The sequence below is a fragment of the Scyliorhinus torazame genome, chromosome 10, assembly GCF_047496885.1.
Source record: "Scyliorhinus torazame isolate Kashiwa2021f chromosome 10, sScyTor2.1, whole genome shotgun sequence".
In the NCBI taxonomy this organism is placed as follows: domain Eukaryota; kingdom Metazoa; phylum Chordata; class Chondrichthyes; order Carcharhiniformes; family Scyliorhinidae; genus Scyliorhinus; species Scyliorhinus torazame.
In genome coordinates this window covers 100,108,990-100,126,531 of record NC_092716.1, presented here as the reverse complement: position 1 = coordinate 100,126,531, position 17,542 = coordinate 100,108,990, and the positions used below count along the sequence as shown (strand labels likewise).

Below are 17,542 nucleotides of genomic sequence, written 5' to 3'. Positions count from 1 at the left end.
AGGCAGAGTGTACTGTAACCCAGTTTGCTGATGATACAAAGGCAAGTGGCGATTGTAATAAAACATAATATTTGAAGGGGCTTGACAGGGTAGATGCTGAGAGGATGTTTCCTTTTGTGGTGGAATCTTGAACTAGGGCGCACAATTTCAGAGGGGGGTCACGCATTTAAGACGAAGGTGCAATGGAATTTCTTCTCAAGGGTCATTAAATTCTTTATTCCAGAGGCTGGGAAATTGATTATATGCAATGCGGAGTTGGATAGATTTCTGATTTACAAAGAAGTTGACAGTTATGGGTGCAAGCAGGAAGGTGGAGTGAAAGCCATGACTGGATCAGCCATAATCTTATTGAATGGAAGAGAAGGCTCAAGGGACTACATGGCCGATTCCTGCTCCTATTTCTTATCTTATCGCCATAGGGGCGATGCAATGCTCATGTATTTCAATACTGTCAAGGGCAGATACATCTGTCACAGTTTGCTGAGGTCAAATAGATTTGTCCTCCTGATGGTCTTCTCACCCCATGCCACACCACAAGCCCTATCTGACAGATACATCCTTACAACACAAGGGCAGATCAGTCAATAATGGTGATACTGAGCCACTCAGTGATAGACACTGACGTCCTCGAGTAGAACACATCCTGTACCCTTTCTCCCCTCGGTTCAACGGTCCCAGTGGAGCTTTGTAAAGCTGCCTTGAAGGCTCCTTCACAATTGAGAGGGATGGGTGAAAACGTAGGAAAAATGGGCTAGTATTCTCACTCCTAATAAACATTCAGTGATTCGACTGGAAAATGAGAGTGTGCAGGTAAGTGAGATGACATTTAATATCATGGTTGAATTTAATGTCTATACTTACACGTAGCGAGTTACCATTTTGGAAGGTATCATAGGACTAACCACACCTCTAAAACAGAATCAATGCTTTCAAGTGAGAATGTAAATCTCTCACCATTATATTGATAAGAAACCTCAGTGAAACAGAATAAATGGTTCTTGCTTTAGGTTCCCTCAATCTTCCACCAAAGTTCCAACAGGAGATCCAAAGAACACACATGAAAACTCTAGGCATTGGTTTTAGATTTCAATTATTAACACCCACAATAGCCAACCACTTTAGGTGCGAGGCACTTATGAAAGAAGTATATACAATTATGACAAAACAATCATTTTCACTCAGAACAAATCAGTAATATTTTCAATGAACGGAATGTAGCTTTTCACCATTCATAAGTTAAGATATTTATACAAATATGTCACTGCCATGGAAATTAATCAGAGTCCCCATCTTTGATATGCTGCCTGTGATTACCATCTTCTTCCTCGGAATCCTCTTCACCATTCCAGTCATTTTCAAATGAATCCTCATCAGGGTAATCATTCCGCCAATTACTTTCTTCATTTTCATCATCTTCATCCTCATATGCTTCATCTGCGATCAATTCATCACCGACCTGTAACAAAAGCAATATCATAGAGAGTACCAAGAACATGCCCATCAGAATGCAGTCATACCATTGTCCAGGCCACAAGATGATAGTCTGTCCGCACGTATTTAAAGTTTTCTGGTGATATTAAGTCCAAGGGCCATTAATCAGATAATCTGAAATCACCCTGCAAACTGTCTTCAGAGTTACTTGTTTCTAGAATTTACGAATGTTGGCACAGTGGCACAATGGTTAACACTGCTGCCTCACAGCACAAAAAAGACCCAGGTTCAATTCTGACCTCGGGCAACTGTCTGCATTCTTCCCATGTCTGCATGGGTTTCACCCCACAGTCCAAAAATGTGCAGGTTAGGTGGATTGGCCATGCTAAATTGCCCTGAGGGGTGCCCTTTCAGAGGGCCGGTGCAGGCTTGATGGGCCAAATGGCTTCCTTCTGCACTGTAGGGATTTTATGATTTTAAGTGTGATCTTGTGCAATCCTGCTTTGTTTTGAAGCAAAGAGGCAACATTTTACTGAATAACTATGTTCAATTGCTGCTCAAATCACATACAAAGACGTAGAGCAGACTTCACAACCACTAACTCACCAGTTCATTCTCCTCATAACATGGTACCACGGAGAGAATATCTTGAATTCCACCTCCAGTAAATTGACTGTCAGTACAATATATGTCAAAAACGTACTCCTCCATATTCTCCCGATGCTCTGCCCCCAGACCAGAATCTGACACTGTAAGCTTCTCCCGAATCATTCGAACAGAATTGCACAGAATTTCCTGAGGGTCGACTTGCCCTGGACCAGGGCCCTAAAATGTAACAAATCCTACAAGTAAGATAATGGGCTGCCAAGATCATTCATTTGCTGAAGAAAACATATAACTAATCTCAGACATGACAAGGGTACTGGGATAGAGTGGGGGGAAAATCAACTGAGGATATTGTTCTCACTGTTAACGTTTCAGATTGATGACCTTACATCAGAACTCAATGACAGAGTCAGGCTCAGGCCCAGCTGTCCAATAACTGGACAACTTGCAACTGGTTTCACAATTGATACAAGGATTGCCTTGCTTAAAGTATTCTAGAGCAGCCAGCAGCAGTGGAATCATAAAATTCCAGAGAGGTTGCACTCAAAGAAGTTGAGATATTAATATAATCAAATTCTAACTGACATGAACAAGGTATAACAGGAATAGGAAGGGTTTGGCTTCCACAGAGGGCATGAAGCACAGATGCAATGTGGTCAGCTCATAAGTAAGAAAATAATACTGTGGTCAAAACCACACAGAGCTTCCCACAATAGAAAGTAAAGTCAAGAAAGAAAAAGCCCACTATATCTAAAACATCAGTAGCTGCTGTTGTTACAGTTAAACAAAATCAGGATAAGTTTCCAAACTAACTTCACACCATTCCACCAACAGAAATGGGAATGTAAGTATAATCTGGCAATGACCATCCCTTTCCTCAAACACCAGTGCCCATTTTTCAGGACATTCTTATAGATACAAGACTATATCTCTATTTCTATTATGTTCCAGGCCAATGAGATTGGGCTGTCAAAATAGCCTCCATTTGACCAGAGGCTGAAATAAGTACATTAAATATCCCATTCTAGCCCATTTACATACCAGTTGAACAGAAAAATGTATCTACGACTTCTGACCCCATTTGTTTTGCAAATAAACAAGCCTTTAATAGAAGGTAACACTGAAACAGAGAAGGTGAAAGAGTTTAAGAGAGGTTTCTAAAATCATATTAGGTTTTGGTAAGAGATTTGTTTTTCTCAGAAAGATGTGATCTGCCTGAAAAGGTGGTGGAAGCAGATTCAAAATGTTTCAAAAGGAAACTGAACAAGTACTTGACTAGGGGAAAAACACTGCACGGTTATGCAGTGGAGCAACAGACTGGGACAAATTGCAAAGCACTTTCAGAAAACTGGCATAGATACAATGGCTGTGATGTACGATTATTCAACGAAAGCAACACTTATCAGATAAATTCACAAGTTCCTGGTCTTACCTTAGAACCGTTATGCTTTGAGCCTCCTTCATCATTTTCAACTTGTTCATCATGCTGCACAATATCAAACACTTGAATTTCAGCTGCAGACCCAGTCCCAGCTTTGTTATTTCCAAAAGTTGTGTCGGCCTTCTTTAAAACAAGAACCAATAATATATATTTCTAAAAGAGTTATGAACTTTGTGTGAAACCAAGGTCTACCCAAGCCAGGAAGAACTCTGCTGGGTCTATCTCAGTTTGCAGAGACCGAAGATCACTCAGTGTTACATTTTTCATTCCATCTATTGTATCTGATCAGCAGTCATCATTCTCCTCCCACAGGGGATCATTCTCCCTCTTGCTGTGGCTCTCCCATGACCCTTCACACAAGATGAGGAAAGCTATTCATCCCAATTTAGTTGATTCTTTCAGACGCATGGCATCAACAAACTGACTTGAATTATAGCAAACTTTTTCACTCTATCCGACTAAGTATCCGTAGAATCCCTACAGTGCAGAAGGAGACCATTTGGCCCATCGAGTCTGCGCTGGCCCTCAGAAAGAGAACTGTACCCAGGCTCACTCTCCCGTTCTATCGCTGCAACCCCACATATTGATCATGGCCAATCCACCTAACCTGCACATCTTTGGATTGTGGGAGGGCAACATGGTGGCACAGTGGTAGCACTGCAGTCTCACTGCGCCGAGGTCCCAGGTTCGATTCCAGCTCTGGGTCACTGTCCGTGTGGAGTTTGCACATTCTCCCAGTGTTTGCGTGGGTTTCACCCCCACAACCCAAAGATGTGCAAAGTAGGTGGATTGAACACGCTAAATTGCCCCTTAATTGGAAAAATGAATTGGATACTCTAAATTTAAATAAGAAGAAAAAAAAAATCTTTGGACTGTGGGAGGAAACCGAAGAACCCAGAGGAAATCCACGCATACACAGGGAGAACGTGTAAACTATACACAGACAGTTACCCAAGGCTGTGGATTGAAGCTGGGTCCCTGTTGCTCTGAGGCAGCAGTGCTAACCACTGTGGCACCATGCTGGTCATTCCTTGCATACATTTCCCATTTGTACTAAACTTTCCTTTCAATAACTTGAACCTTAGTCCAGTATCCTCGCATATTTTAAAATAACCTTCCGGTTTAATGTTCTCCATGCCATTAACATATTTATAAAGTTCTCTTTCAGTGGTGTCTTTCCAAAGCTGATGATCCAAAGTGTTAAAGGATTGGATTATGAGGGCAAAAACTAATGAATGGCCTTGTATTTGTTGCATGCAACTCCACCACAGTGTCACTGTATCAAGACTACCTGTTGCTTCTTTGCTCAGGAGATATTAAATTTGACTGACGATACGAGGGACTGAACCTAACCATCAATTTGGTCAAAGTGACACCACTTTTGTTTTAATATAAATTTAAAGTACCCAATTTTTTTCCAATTAAGGAGCAATTTAGCGTGGCCAATTCTACCCTGTACATCTTTGCATTCCGGGGGTGAGACCCACGCAGACACGGGGAGAATGTGCAAACTCCACATGGACAGTGACCCGGGGCCTGGATCGAACCCGGGTCCTCGGCGCCATGAGGCAGCAGTGTTAACCACTGCACCAGCGTGCTGGCCATGGAACCACTAATCTGCCAACAGCCCAAACTGAATACTAAACGACCACATGTCATTTTGCCTTTTCTACGAACTCCCAAGCAAAAAGAAAAAAACATTAAAAATTATACTGCAGTTGATAACATTATTGCGTCACCATCATTTTACAATGACTTAGTGGGTGAATGCACTGTATGGTCTAATTGGTGCTCTGATCTCAGCCAGGTGGGTGATGGGGGTGCAGTGTTCCTTCGGCTCAGGAATTAGTGGTGGTGGGGGTAGCGAATAATGGTCAGCTTTCTACTTCTGCTTTCTATCCATTGACTCTCAAGCTAAAGAGAGCAGGTTTATGGATGAATGAAAAGCAGTCAGGCTCAGATGGGATCCTCAGCCAAACAACTTATCGTTACAATCTGCCCACATTGACAATAAAGAATGTCTGCTTATAGAAGGAGCTGAAAAGCTGATGGCACCCACAGATATACATGTATTGCAGCATGACACAGCATCTTTAAAAGAGAAACCTAGGAACAGAAGAATGATAAACAGAATAGAGCTTCTGGTAAATCACAACCTCAAAATGTCACAAGATGGGAATTGCCAGATCACTGGTTAACAGTAATTCCCATTTACAACTGAGTCTTAAGATCAACTATTGCTCATTGCAGACAGGCAATTTTAAATACAGTAGAGGCAGTAGTTACATCACCTTCCAGCTATCATGGTCTTGCTCACACTGCGCTCCAGAAGTATCTGTTGCCGACTGGTGTGCATGTTTCACGTCACCCGATTGAGATTCAGAGGTTTCTGTGGAAAAATTTCTTCTGTGGCTGGCAATGACTTTGTACCGATTCTCCTGACTGGTGGCCTGGCGAGACACTCGTGCATAGATTTGGATACGTTGGACACTCTTCTCAGTGGGTTTAAGGGCCAGCAAGGCCTTTTCTCTCGAGATGGCTTCTCTCACGTGCCTCTGAACAGGATCATCCTACAGAGAGAGTGCCACAGTAAATTGCTCTGTTGCTATCGTTTACAACTTTTCAAATTACTTCTGGGCAAATCAATCACTCACTAAAGGGGAGGGTAAGTCCCAGGTTAATGCTTTCTGTTCAAAATGCTCTTTCATTTGATAGCTGAGAAACATTTTGATTTTACATTAGAAAACATTTTATGCTTGGCCACTCCCATTGACATTACTAATGACAAAATGTCATGTCCTGGAAATGTATATTCCCAGCCAGTATTGGTTCCAGGAGACAGGTAGCCTGAGGAACTAAGCTACAGGTTTTGCTGTTTTTTTAAATGAAACCACATCAGGACACATTGGATATCTATTTCCCCCAGTGATACTGCAGGAATGGCTTAAAACATCCCTTCGGCCAATTATTTCTTATACAAAAGAGGGAAATACGAAACAAAAAATATTTCTGCAAATCTTTCTTTCACCTCCAATATGTCAGCAATTTTAATCAATAGTTCTCAAGATCTTATCTGACTTTCTCTCCCCTTCAGGAACTGCCTTTGCTTAATACACACAATGTGCTTATTCTGCTTTTCTTCTAAGGAGATTACAATTAAATAAATGTGCTAAACTCCTTTCATGTCAAGTAGCTGCCCAATCATTAAACCACATGTCTTGCTGAATGCAATTGCCAATAGTTTAATTTCATGGAATCCGGTAGGTCCATATTGGTACGCAGTGGCCAGGTCAAACCCTACAATAAAACATCCCATCAAAATCAGAAATAACACCCCATCTTAAAAACACCTTTTCAATAAAAGGTTTTGTGGTAGCATGGCCCCTAAGGGCGTGGGCATTGCAGTCCACATGACCAGCTCGGGACCAATCGCACAGAAGCATTCGAACCCCGACCAATAGAAAGTGCAGAGCAGGGGCCTCGGCAGTGTGGATCCCGGAGCTGGAGAACTAAGACCTAACCAGCGTTGCTCTGTGCCTGTATACAGTCGCCGTTGTCCACTGTTAATAAACCCTCTTTGGTGTTACTGGAAGCCTCCAGTGTGCTCTCTCGAGGTTGAGGTCAACGGTTCAATCGTTAGTCTTCAGCAGTTCGAGATTTGGGGATAGGTGAGAAGAAAGAAACTGCCAAAGACAGACAGAAATTGGGAACCATCAAAAAATGAGTGAAAATCTGATGATGGGTAAGTTAGAACTGTTCGAGCTGGAAGACTGGAGCCAGTACATTCTTCACAGCTAATGAAATAGCAGGGAAAGACAAGCAGGTAATATTTTTGATGGTTTGTGGGCCTCTAACCAACAACTTGATAAGAAATCTTACATTCCCGGAGGCTCCCAACTCAAAAACCCTTGACCAGTTAGTCACCTTGGTCAATGAACATTTTAACCCCAGTGCCTCAATCATCCTACAGCGGTACAAATTCAACTCTGCTGTCAGGGGCCCCCAGAAGAGTCCATCTCTGCCTGCATAGCCAGGCACCACCAAATGGCCAAACATTGAGAGTTTGGTGCAGTGCTCAGCGATATGCTCCATGGCCGTTGAATTAACAACCTCAGCATCCAAAGAAAACTCCTGGCTGAAACTAAAATCATGTTAGACAAAGCAATTGAGATAGCACAGGCCAAAAAAGGCGTATCTGATCTCCAAAGTGTGCCAGAAGGGGAAGTGAATCAGTTGTGGGGCAGTATGTCCATGAGTCACACGACGAGATCAACAGGGACAATAGAGAACCAGACATGGTCCTCAAGCCCGAATCATAATCAACAGGGAAAAGAATGGGTTGTCAGTCCAAGACAGAGGTGAATTGCTATTGATGTGGGGTATACCATCCCCAGTAAGCTTGACATTGTCTGTTTTAGTTGAACTCAGAGGCCAGATCCGGACACATTGCCGCACAAGGCCTAGTTCGCCAGTGCAAAAAAAAGAGCAGCAGCAGCAATCCACGAGACCACTGAACCAAGTGGAGAAGAGCTCAGAGGAGGAGCACAAAATGTACTGTCTGAATGTAGTCAAAGTAAATAGGGCAGCCCCAATCCAGATAACTTTGCAAGTGAATGGGAAACTTTTGAAGATGGAGGTCGGTATCGGGGCATTGGTTACAGTTGACAGGTAGCAGACGTTTGATTACATTCTAGAAGGGACTCAAGACTCTGAATCTGAGTAGCATGATGGCCAAGTTATCAACATATATAGATACATAGAAGATAGGAGCAGGAGGAGGTCTTTTGGCCCTTCAAGCCTGTGTAGCCAGTTAAAATGGCTAACTCCCGATTTAGAATGGCTAACCCCGATTTAAAATGGCGAACGGAAAAGGCTGATGGGAATATCAGCCAACAGGACTAAAACAAGCAGCTGCAGGTAAAACTGTGTATTCGCCTCTGGGAAGGCCAGACAAGAATCGATACCTGCAGCCATCAGCATAACAAAACACCAGCCATCTGAATATTAATTAGCAATCCCCGGGAACAATGTGCAACAATTTAGACACAAAGCCAACCCAGACTTTTCGGCACCAACAGGAGCCTACACAAAGAGAGGTGAACGACCACCCCAAAACCGCCCATCGATCAAGGAATCGCTCCAGCATTGGAGAATATCGAACCAAGTGATTGGGACAAAGTCCAATCACTTGGAACCAGGTACAGGGTCCGCCCCGAAAGGCAGGAAGCCCCTGGGGACTATAAGAATAGAGTCCAAGTTCAAATCGACCCTTCCGCACCCTGCTGCAACCCCTGCTGCCTTCTGCTGACCTTCTGCAACAACCGCTCAAATCGTAAGTCTTACTTCAACACTCGCTACGAGATAGGCGCTCCTAGCTAGCGATCTGTACCAGTTTCAAATCCCGCAGGCTCAGAACCCATACGAAAGGCCACTCGTTTCCCTGACCTGCTGGGCCATTTCCAAAGTTAAGTATTGGCCTGTTAGTTGTAGGAAGTAGAATGTATGCATAAGTATTGATTACTGTATATAATAAATGTGCATTGATTTAACTCTTACTAAGCGGTGTGTTGGATTATTGATCATTACTCGGACTTGAACCACGTGGCGGTATCAGAAAGATACCTGGCGACTCAAGAGCAACGGTGATAGAACAAGAGCAATTAAACTAAGGCTAAAGTTAGCAGCAACACCTGCTCCGCCATTCATCATGATCATGGCTGATCATCCAACTCAATAGCCTAATCCTGCTTTCTCCCCATAGCCTTTGATCCCATTCTCCCCAAGTGCTATGTCCAGCCGCCTCTTGAATATATTCAAAGTTTTAGCATCAACTATTTCCTGTGGTAATGAATTCCACAGGCTCACCACACTTTGTGTGAAGAAGTGTCTCCTTATCTCTGTCCGAAATGGTTTACCCTGAATCCTCAGGCTGTGACCCCTGGTTCTGGACACACCTATCATTGGTAACATCTACGCTGTCTAGTCCTGTTAGAATTTTATACGTCTCTATGAGATCCCCCCTCATTCTTCTGAACTTCAGCGAGAACAATCCCAACCTAATCATCTGATTATTATTATCGCTCCTCATGACAGTCTCACCATCCCTGGAATCAGTCTGGTAAACCTTCGCTGCACTCCCTCGAGAGCAAAAACATCCTTCCTCAGAGAAGGAGACCAAAACTGTACACAATACTCCAAGTGTGGCCTCACCAAGGCACTGTATAATTGCAGCAACGCATCCGTATAATTGCAGCAAAACATCCCTGCTTCTGTACTCGAAACCTCTTGCAATGAAGGCCAACATACCATTAGCCTTCTTTACCGCCTGCTGCACTTGCATGCTTACCTTCAGCGAATGGTGCACAAGGACACCCAGGTCCCGCTGCAAACTCACCTCTCCCAATTCACAACCATTCTGGTAGTAATTTGCCTTCCTGTTTTTGCTTCCAAAACGAATAACCTCACACTTATCCAAATTATACTGCATCTGCCATTGGTTTGCCCACTCGCCCAACCTGTCCAGATCTTGCTGTAGGATCCCTGCATCCTCGTCACAATTCACCCTCCCACCTAATTTGGTATCATCTGCAAACTTTGAGATTTTACATTTTGTTCCCTCATCCAAATCATTAATATATATTGTAAATAGCTGGGGTCCCAGCACCGATCCCTGTGGTACCCCACTGGTTACTGCCTGCCAATTTGCAAAGGACCCATTAATCCCTACTCTTTGTTTCCTCTCTGCCAACCAGTTTTCTATCCACCTCAATACATTTCCCCCAATCCCATGCGCTTTAATTTTGCACAATAATCTCTTATGCGGGACTTTGTCAAACGCCTTCTGAAAGTCCAAATATACCACATCGACTGGCTCTCCCTTGTTGACTGTACTGGTTACCTCTTCAAAGCATTCCAACAGATTTGTCAAGCATGATTTTCCTTTCATAAATCCATTCTGACTCTGACTGATCCTGCCACTGCTTTCTAAATGTTCCGCTATAAAGACCTTGATAATGGATTCAAGCATTTTCCCCACTACCGATGTGACCGAGGAAACCCTAAAATGAATGGGACCACCAGTACACCAGCAGTTTACAAAGAACAAGAGGCCTAGCTGCCTTTGATTGACGTAGAGGGGCACAGACTATGTCCGATGGGAAGGGACTGGTTAAAGCGAATTAAGCTAAATTGGCTGAAAATCTTTCAAATCACAGCATTTTTCAAGACGTCCTGCGCAAAGATCCGAGGACGTGTTCCACAATGAGTTAGGCTGGATCAAGGGCATGAAAGCCAAAATTTATGTCAATCCAAACGTGACACCAAAGTTTTCTAGGGCCAGACCAGTCCCTTACACCATGCATCAAAAGGTTGAAGCTGAGCTGAGGCAATTAGAGGAACTGGGAATAATTAAACCAGTGCAATTTTCTGAGTGGGCGGCCCACATAGTGCTCATGCTGAAAACAGACTGATCAATATAAATATGTGGGGACTATAGCTCTCAAAATCAACCATGCTGCCCAGGTGGATAAATACCCGATTCCACGAATTGTGTACCTCTACGCCAAGCTGGCTGGAGGTCTCACCTACTCCAAGCTGAATCTCAGCCACACGTAACTGCAGTTTGAATTACACAAGAGTCCCAAAGGTTTGCCACGATCAATACACAAGGACTTATTTCAGTACACAAAGTTACTGTTCGGTATTTCCACGGCCTGCACTATATAAAACCTCCTTCAGGGTATCCGAAAAGTGATGGCCCATCTAAACAATGTTTTAGTCACTGGAATTACACACAAAGAGCACATGTAAAGTTCGGAAGAGATATTGAACAGATTCAGAGATGCGGGAGTCCACCTTAAATGTGAGAAATCTACCTTCCAAACTACAGAAGTCACATACTTGGGGTTGTGTGTGGATGCTATCGGTTTACATCCACTAAGAAAAAGTCAAAGCGGGCAGCACTACACTAGTTGCTATGGTAACACCAACATTGGCAATGGAATGAGCAGCAAGAGGAAGCTTCCCCCTTGGCAAACAAGCTCTGCATCTTTGAACCTTTTAGCTCATTTCAACCCGGGGGAAGCCAATTCTCCGCACATGTGATGCATCACCATAGGGGATAGGGGCAGTTCTATCCGTAAGATGGAGGATGGATCCAAACAGCCAGCTGCCTTTGCATCAACGACTCTCTCAGAAGCGGACAGAATTACACCCAAATGGAAAAGGGGGACTAACAGTAATCTAGAAAGTTCCACAAACACATTTACAAACGACCATTTGTAATAATAACTGGCCGTAAGTCACAATTGGGTTTTATGAGAGAGGACAAGCCCATAGAACATAACAGCGCAGTACAGGCCCTTCGGCCCTTGATGTTGCGCCGACCTGTGAAACCAATCTAAAGCCCATCTACACTATTCCATTATCATCCATATGTTTATCCAATGACCATTTAAATGCCCTTAACGTTGGCGAGTCCACTACTGTTGCAGGCAGGGCATTCCACACCCTTACTACTCTCCGAGTAAAGAATCTACCTCTGACATTTGTCCTATATCTAACTCCCCTCAATTTAAAGCTATGTCCCCTCATGCTACCCATCACCATCCGAGGAAAAAGGCTCTCACTGTCACCCTATCTAATCCTCTGATCATCTTGTATGCCTCAATTAAGTCACCTCTTAACCTTCTTCTCTCTAAAGAAAACAGCCTTAAGTCCCTCGGGCTTTCCTCATAAGATCTTCCCTCCATACCAGGCAACATCCTGGTAAATCTCCTCTGCACCCTTTCCAATGCTTCCACATCCTTCCTATAATGCGGCGACCAGAACTGCACGCAATACTCCAGATGCAGTCGCACCAGAGTTTTGTACAGCTGCAACATGACCTCATGGCACCGAAACTCAATCCCTCTACCAATAAAAGCTAACACACCATGCACCTTCTTAACAACCCTATCAACCTGAGTGGCAACTTTCAGGGATCTATGTACATGGACACCGAGATCTCTCTGCTCATCCACACTAATGAATCACCTCACACCTTTCTGCATTAAACTCTATTTGCCACCTCTCAGCCCAGCTCTGCAGCTTATCTATGTCCCTCTGTAACCTGCAACATCCTTCCGCACTGTCCACAACTCCACCGACTTTAGAGTCATCTGCAAATTTACTCACCCATCCTTCTACGCCCTCCTCCAGGTCATTTATAAAAATGACAAACAGCAGTGGCCCCAAAACAGATCCTTGTGGTACACCACTAGTAACTGAACTCCAGGCTGAACATTTCCCATCAACCACCACCCTCTGTCTTCTTACAGCTCGCCAATTTCTGATCCAAACTGCTAAATCACCCTGAATTCCATGCCTCCGTATTTTCTGCAATAACTTATCACGGGGAACCTTATCAAACGCTTTACTGAAATCCATATACACCACATCAACTGCTTTACCCTCGTCCACCTGTTTGATCACCTTCTCAAAGAACTCAATAAGGTTTGTGAGGCAGGACCTACCCTTCACAAAACCGTGTTGACTATCCCTAATCAAATTATTCCTTTCTAGATAATTATGAATCCAATCTCTTATAAACCTTTCCAAGACTTTGCCCACAACAGAAGTAAGGTTCACTGGTCTATAGTTACCGGGGTTGTCTCTACTCCTCTTCTTGAACAAGGGGACAACATTTGCTATCCTCCAGTCTTCTGGCACTATTCCTGTAGTCAATGATGACATAAAGACCAAAAACAAAGGCTCAGCAATCTCCTCCCTAGCTTCCCAGAGAATCCTAGGATAAATCCCATCCGGCCCAGGGGACCTACTTTCACTTTCCAGAATTGCTAACACCTCCTCCTTATGAACCTCAAGCTCTTCTAGTCTAGTAGCCTGTATCTCAAGTGTTCTCCGCGACAACATTGTCTTTTTCCTGTGTGAATACTGACAAAAAATATTCATTTAACACCTCTCCTATCTCCTCGGACTCCACGCACAACTTCCCACTACTGTCCTTGATTGGCCCCACTCTTACCCTAGTCACTCTTTTATTCCTGACATACCTATAGAAAGCTTTCGGGTTATTCTTGATCGTACTTGCCAAAGACTTCTCATGTCCCCTCCAGGCTCTTCTTAGCTCTCTCTTTAGGTCCTTCCGAGCTAACTTGTAACTCTTGAGTGCCCTAACTGCACCTTCACGTCTCATCTTTACATAAGCCTCCTTCTTTCTCTTGACAAGTGGTTCAACTACTTTAGTAAACCACGGTCCCCTCGCTCGACCATTTCCTCTCTGCCTGACAGGTACATACTTATCAAGGACACGCAGTAGCTGTTCCTTGAACAAGCTCCACATTTCAATTGTGCCCATCCCCTGCAGTTTCCTTCCCCATCCTATGCATCCTAAGTCTTGCCTCATCACATCATAATTGCCTTTCCCCCAGCTATAACTCTTGCCCTGCGGTATATACCTATCCCTTTCCATCGATATAGTAAAAGTAACCGAATTGTGGTCACTAACACCAAAGTGCTCACCTACCTCCAAATCTAACACCTGTCCTGGTTCATTACCCAGTACCAAATCCAATGTGGCCTCGCTTCTTGTTGGCCTATCTACATACTGTGTCAGGAAACCCTCCTGCACACATTGGACAAAAACAGACCCATCTAAAGTACTCGAACTATAGCGTTTCCAGTCAATATTTGGAAAGTTAAAGTCCCCCATAACTACCCTGTTACTGTCTCTCCTATCCAGAATCATCTTTGCAATCCTTTCCTCTACAGCTCAGGAACTTTTCAGAGGCCTATAGAAAACTCCAACAGGGTGACCTCTCCTTTCCTGTTTCTAACCTCAGCCCATACTACCTCAGTAGACGGGGCCTCATCAAACGTCCTTTCTGCCACCGTAATACTGTCCTTGACTAACAATGCCACCCTTCCCCCTCTTTTACCACCTTCTCTGAGCTTACTGAAATATCTAAACCCCGGAACCTGCAACAACCATTCCTGTCCCTGCTCTATCCATGTCTCCGAAATGGCCACTACATCGAAGTCCCAGGTACCAACCCATGCTCCCGCAGCGTTGCTTACTTATTCCGCTGCTAAAGTGGCGGACAGTCAACCAACAACTCCTGAGAAAATCAGAGGCTGCTTCCTCTCTCGGTTTGTCTCTAGGTTGGAAAATCCATAGAATAACACAGCAATGGAAGACTGCAACAGGTATGTGCGACATGAAGTGATGGACGTATCGCTGGAAATATCCTGATTCCGGTGAGACTCTCAGTCCCCACATCGCAGACCCGAGGCTCCCGGCCCAGCCTTACCCGAGCCCCGACAGTGGCCGCAAGTCTGAAGAGTGTGCGCACAACATGTTGCTCAGGGCCCGGCTCCCCGGCCTCGCCGCCAGTCCGCAGCCGCTTACAGGCGAGGAGAAAGGCCTCGGCTGGCTCGGCGCCGCGTTTCCGCTTCACCCGCAGCACTGCGGCCGCCATTGCAGCCACTGGCCACGCCCCCACTCACCGCCCCCACGCCCAGTGACCCCGCCCCCATTCCCCGACCCCGCCACCACTCTGACTCCGCCCACTGCCCCGCCCCACCCTCAGACTCCGCCCCCGCTCACTCCGCCCCCGCTCCCCAACTCCGCCCACTGACCCCGCCCCTACTCGCCGACTCCGCCAACTGACCCCGCCCCCATTCGCCGACCTCGCCACCACTCTGACTCCGCCCACTACCCCGCCCCACCCTCTGACTCCGCCCATTTACTCCGCCCCCGCTCCCCAACTCCGCCCACTGACCCCGCCCCTATTCGCCGACCTCGCCACCACTCTGACTCCGCCCACTACCCCGCCCCACCTTCTGACTCCGCCCCCGCTCACTCCGCCCCCGCTCCCCAACTCCGCCCACTGACCCCGCCCCTACTCACCGACTCCGCCAACTGACCCCGCCCCCACTCGCCGACTCCGCCCACTGACCCCGCCCTCACTCGCCGACTCCGCCTACTGACCCCGCCCTCTTCCTGTCTTCCCCCCCCATTTATAATCACCACAAACTGACTTGCCTTGCACTCACTGGCTCTTGTCCAGACTGACACATTTCACCAATAATAATTACTATTAATAAAAAAATAGATGTGACACTTTTTCACTCACTCCATCCCAAATTGACTCTTCCTCATTTATTGACTCCGTCTCACTTGACTGACTCTGCCTCTGGATACCAGCCCTAGGGCGGATCTATTATGAAACTAATGAAGCTTAAGCTTCAGGGCCCCTAATCCCGGAGGAGCCCCAGAAGCGACTTTAGTCCACATTGCTTAAAAAGTTTGGGTCTACTGTATGAGAAGGGTTTTTTAAAAAAAAAATAATAATATAGTGTAATTCAATACGAAATAATAGTTAAAATAAAAATGAAAAGGTTATTAAAGTATCATGTAGGCTAGCCGTAAACGAAAAATGTAATTTTTCCCCCTTTTTAACAGAGGTCAAGACCCCAGAGGAATAACAATGAGTTCACAAAAGTACGTAAGTGGATACCAAAAACGCAAACTCAATGAAAAGCGATCTGACAAAATTTCTAAATGGCAAAATGGCAAAAACTAACAAACTGTTTTGCAATGTCAACTTTGTCAACACCTACAGTTGAAACAAGCCAAGCAAGCACCATTGAAGCCAGTGATAGTGCACAAACCGTGGGAGCTCTTTCTAGCAATATTCAACCCACTGTTGATGCTTTTGATACAGATGACGATCACAGTGGTCAACTTGAAAGTACCGGGGAACAAGCAGAGGCTGAGCAGACACATGAAACAGGAAGCAAATTCAGTGATTTCAAAGAATAGTGGCCCATATCAGTTTATAATGATTTCATACAGAATTGTTTAATGCAAGACATAGGTTTTTTTCAAAATAAAAAAACAGATGGTGTATATACCGAATCAAGCAGAGTTTACAAGGAGCAAAACAGAAGTTTCTCAAACAAATAGTTTGAAAAAAAGATTGAAAAATGGCCAGACTGTGATGAGATCCTGGTTAGTTTACTCAATATATACTGCTATGTTTGCAAACTCTTTTCTAAATGCCAAACATCACTTACAACAGGTGGGTTTTTCTGACTGGATGAATGTACTCAGAACTCTGGAGAACCATGAAGACAGCATGGAACATGTTGTGTTGGATAACAAGAAAGTCAAAAACAAATACTGTGGATCAGCAACTTGAAGAACAGATGAGAAAAAACATACAGTACTATTTTGAAGTACTGAAAAGAGTTGTTATAAACTTTTTAAGTGAAAAAGGTTTGGCATTTAGAGGTCATGAGGAGAAGTGGGGCTCACCAAATAATGGAAACTTCATGGGGGCCATTGAACTTATTGCAGTGTTTGACCCATTTTTACATGAACATCTCGTGAAATGTAAAAATGAAAAAGTAAATGCTACTTGCCTATCAAACCCGTGTATGAAGAATTGATAGAAATCATGGGAAAACATGTGCAAGGTGAAATTGTGAATCAAATCAACAACCTAGACACCAAATACTACTCTATTACTGTTGACTCTACGCCTGACCTGACACATGTTGACCAGCTGGTAATTGTGGTTCGATACTGCTATAATGGAAAACCCTTTGAGAGATTTTTAACATTTTTAAGGGCTGCAAGCACTCTTTAAAAACATTAACAGGTACGCAGACTATGTACCATGTGCAGCCCATTCACTTAACCTTGTTGGAGAAAAGGCAGTGTCTACTGTACCTGAAGTTGTTGACTATTTTGGCATTTTGCAGGAGCTGTATGTTTTCTTTTCTGGATCGCCACGAAGATGGGGGATTTGAAACACACAGGGCAATCTACATTTTTCTCTGAAAGCTTAAGTGTAACTAGATGGTCTGCACACTACGAAGTAATCCGGGCAATTATATATGGGTATTTTACAAACTCTCAAACATATTTTTGAAGACTCAGAAGAGAAGCCTGAATGTAAACGAGATGCAAAGAATTTATACCACAAGTTGGTAAAGCTGGAATATGCTATTTTAACAGTCGTTTGGGAAGAAGTGCTGGAGCGTTTCAACAAAACAAGT

The 17,542-nt window shown here is 44.3% G+C and overlaps 1 protein-coding gene across 2 annotated transcripts; it reads right to left on the bottom strand.

Moving 5' to 3' along the window:
- Positions 1-825: 825 nt before the first annotated feature.
- Positions 826-14,986, bottom strand: LOC140430800 (probable RNA polymerase II nuclear localization protein SLC7A6OS). Of its 2 annotated transcripts, none has more exons than XM_072518503.1 (5): positions 14,788-14,986; positions 5,770-6,048; positions 3,470-3,601; positions 2,038-2,256; positions 826-1,456 (listed from the first exon to the last, which is right to left on the bottom strand). In XM_072518503.1, exons 1-5 carry the CDS (start codon positions 14,953-14,955, stop codon positions 1,274-1,276), a joined length of 981 nt encoding a protein of 326 aa, XP_072374604.1. In that variant the 5' UTR covers positions 14,956-14,986; the 3' UTR covers positions 826-1,273. The 2 variants fall into 2 exon arrangements, with proteins under 2 accessions (XP_072374604.1, XP_072374605.1); XM_072518504.1 differs by having other exon boundaries at positions 3,470-3,598.
- Between the last annotated feature and the right edge of the window lie 2,556 nt (positions 14,987-17,542).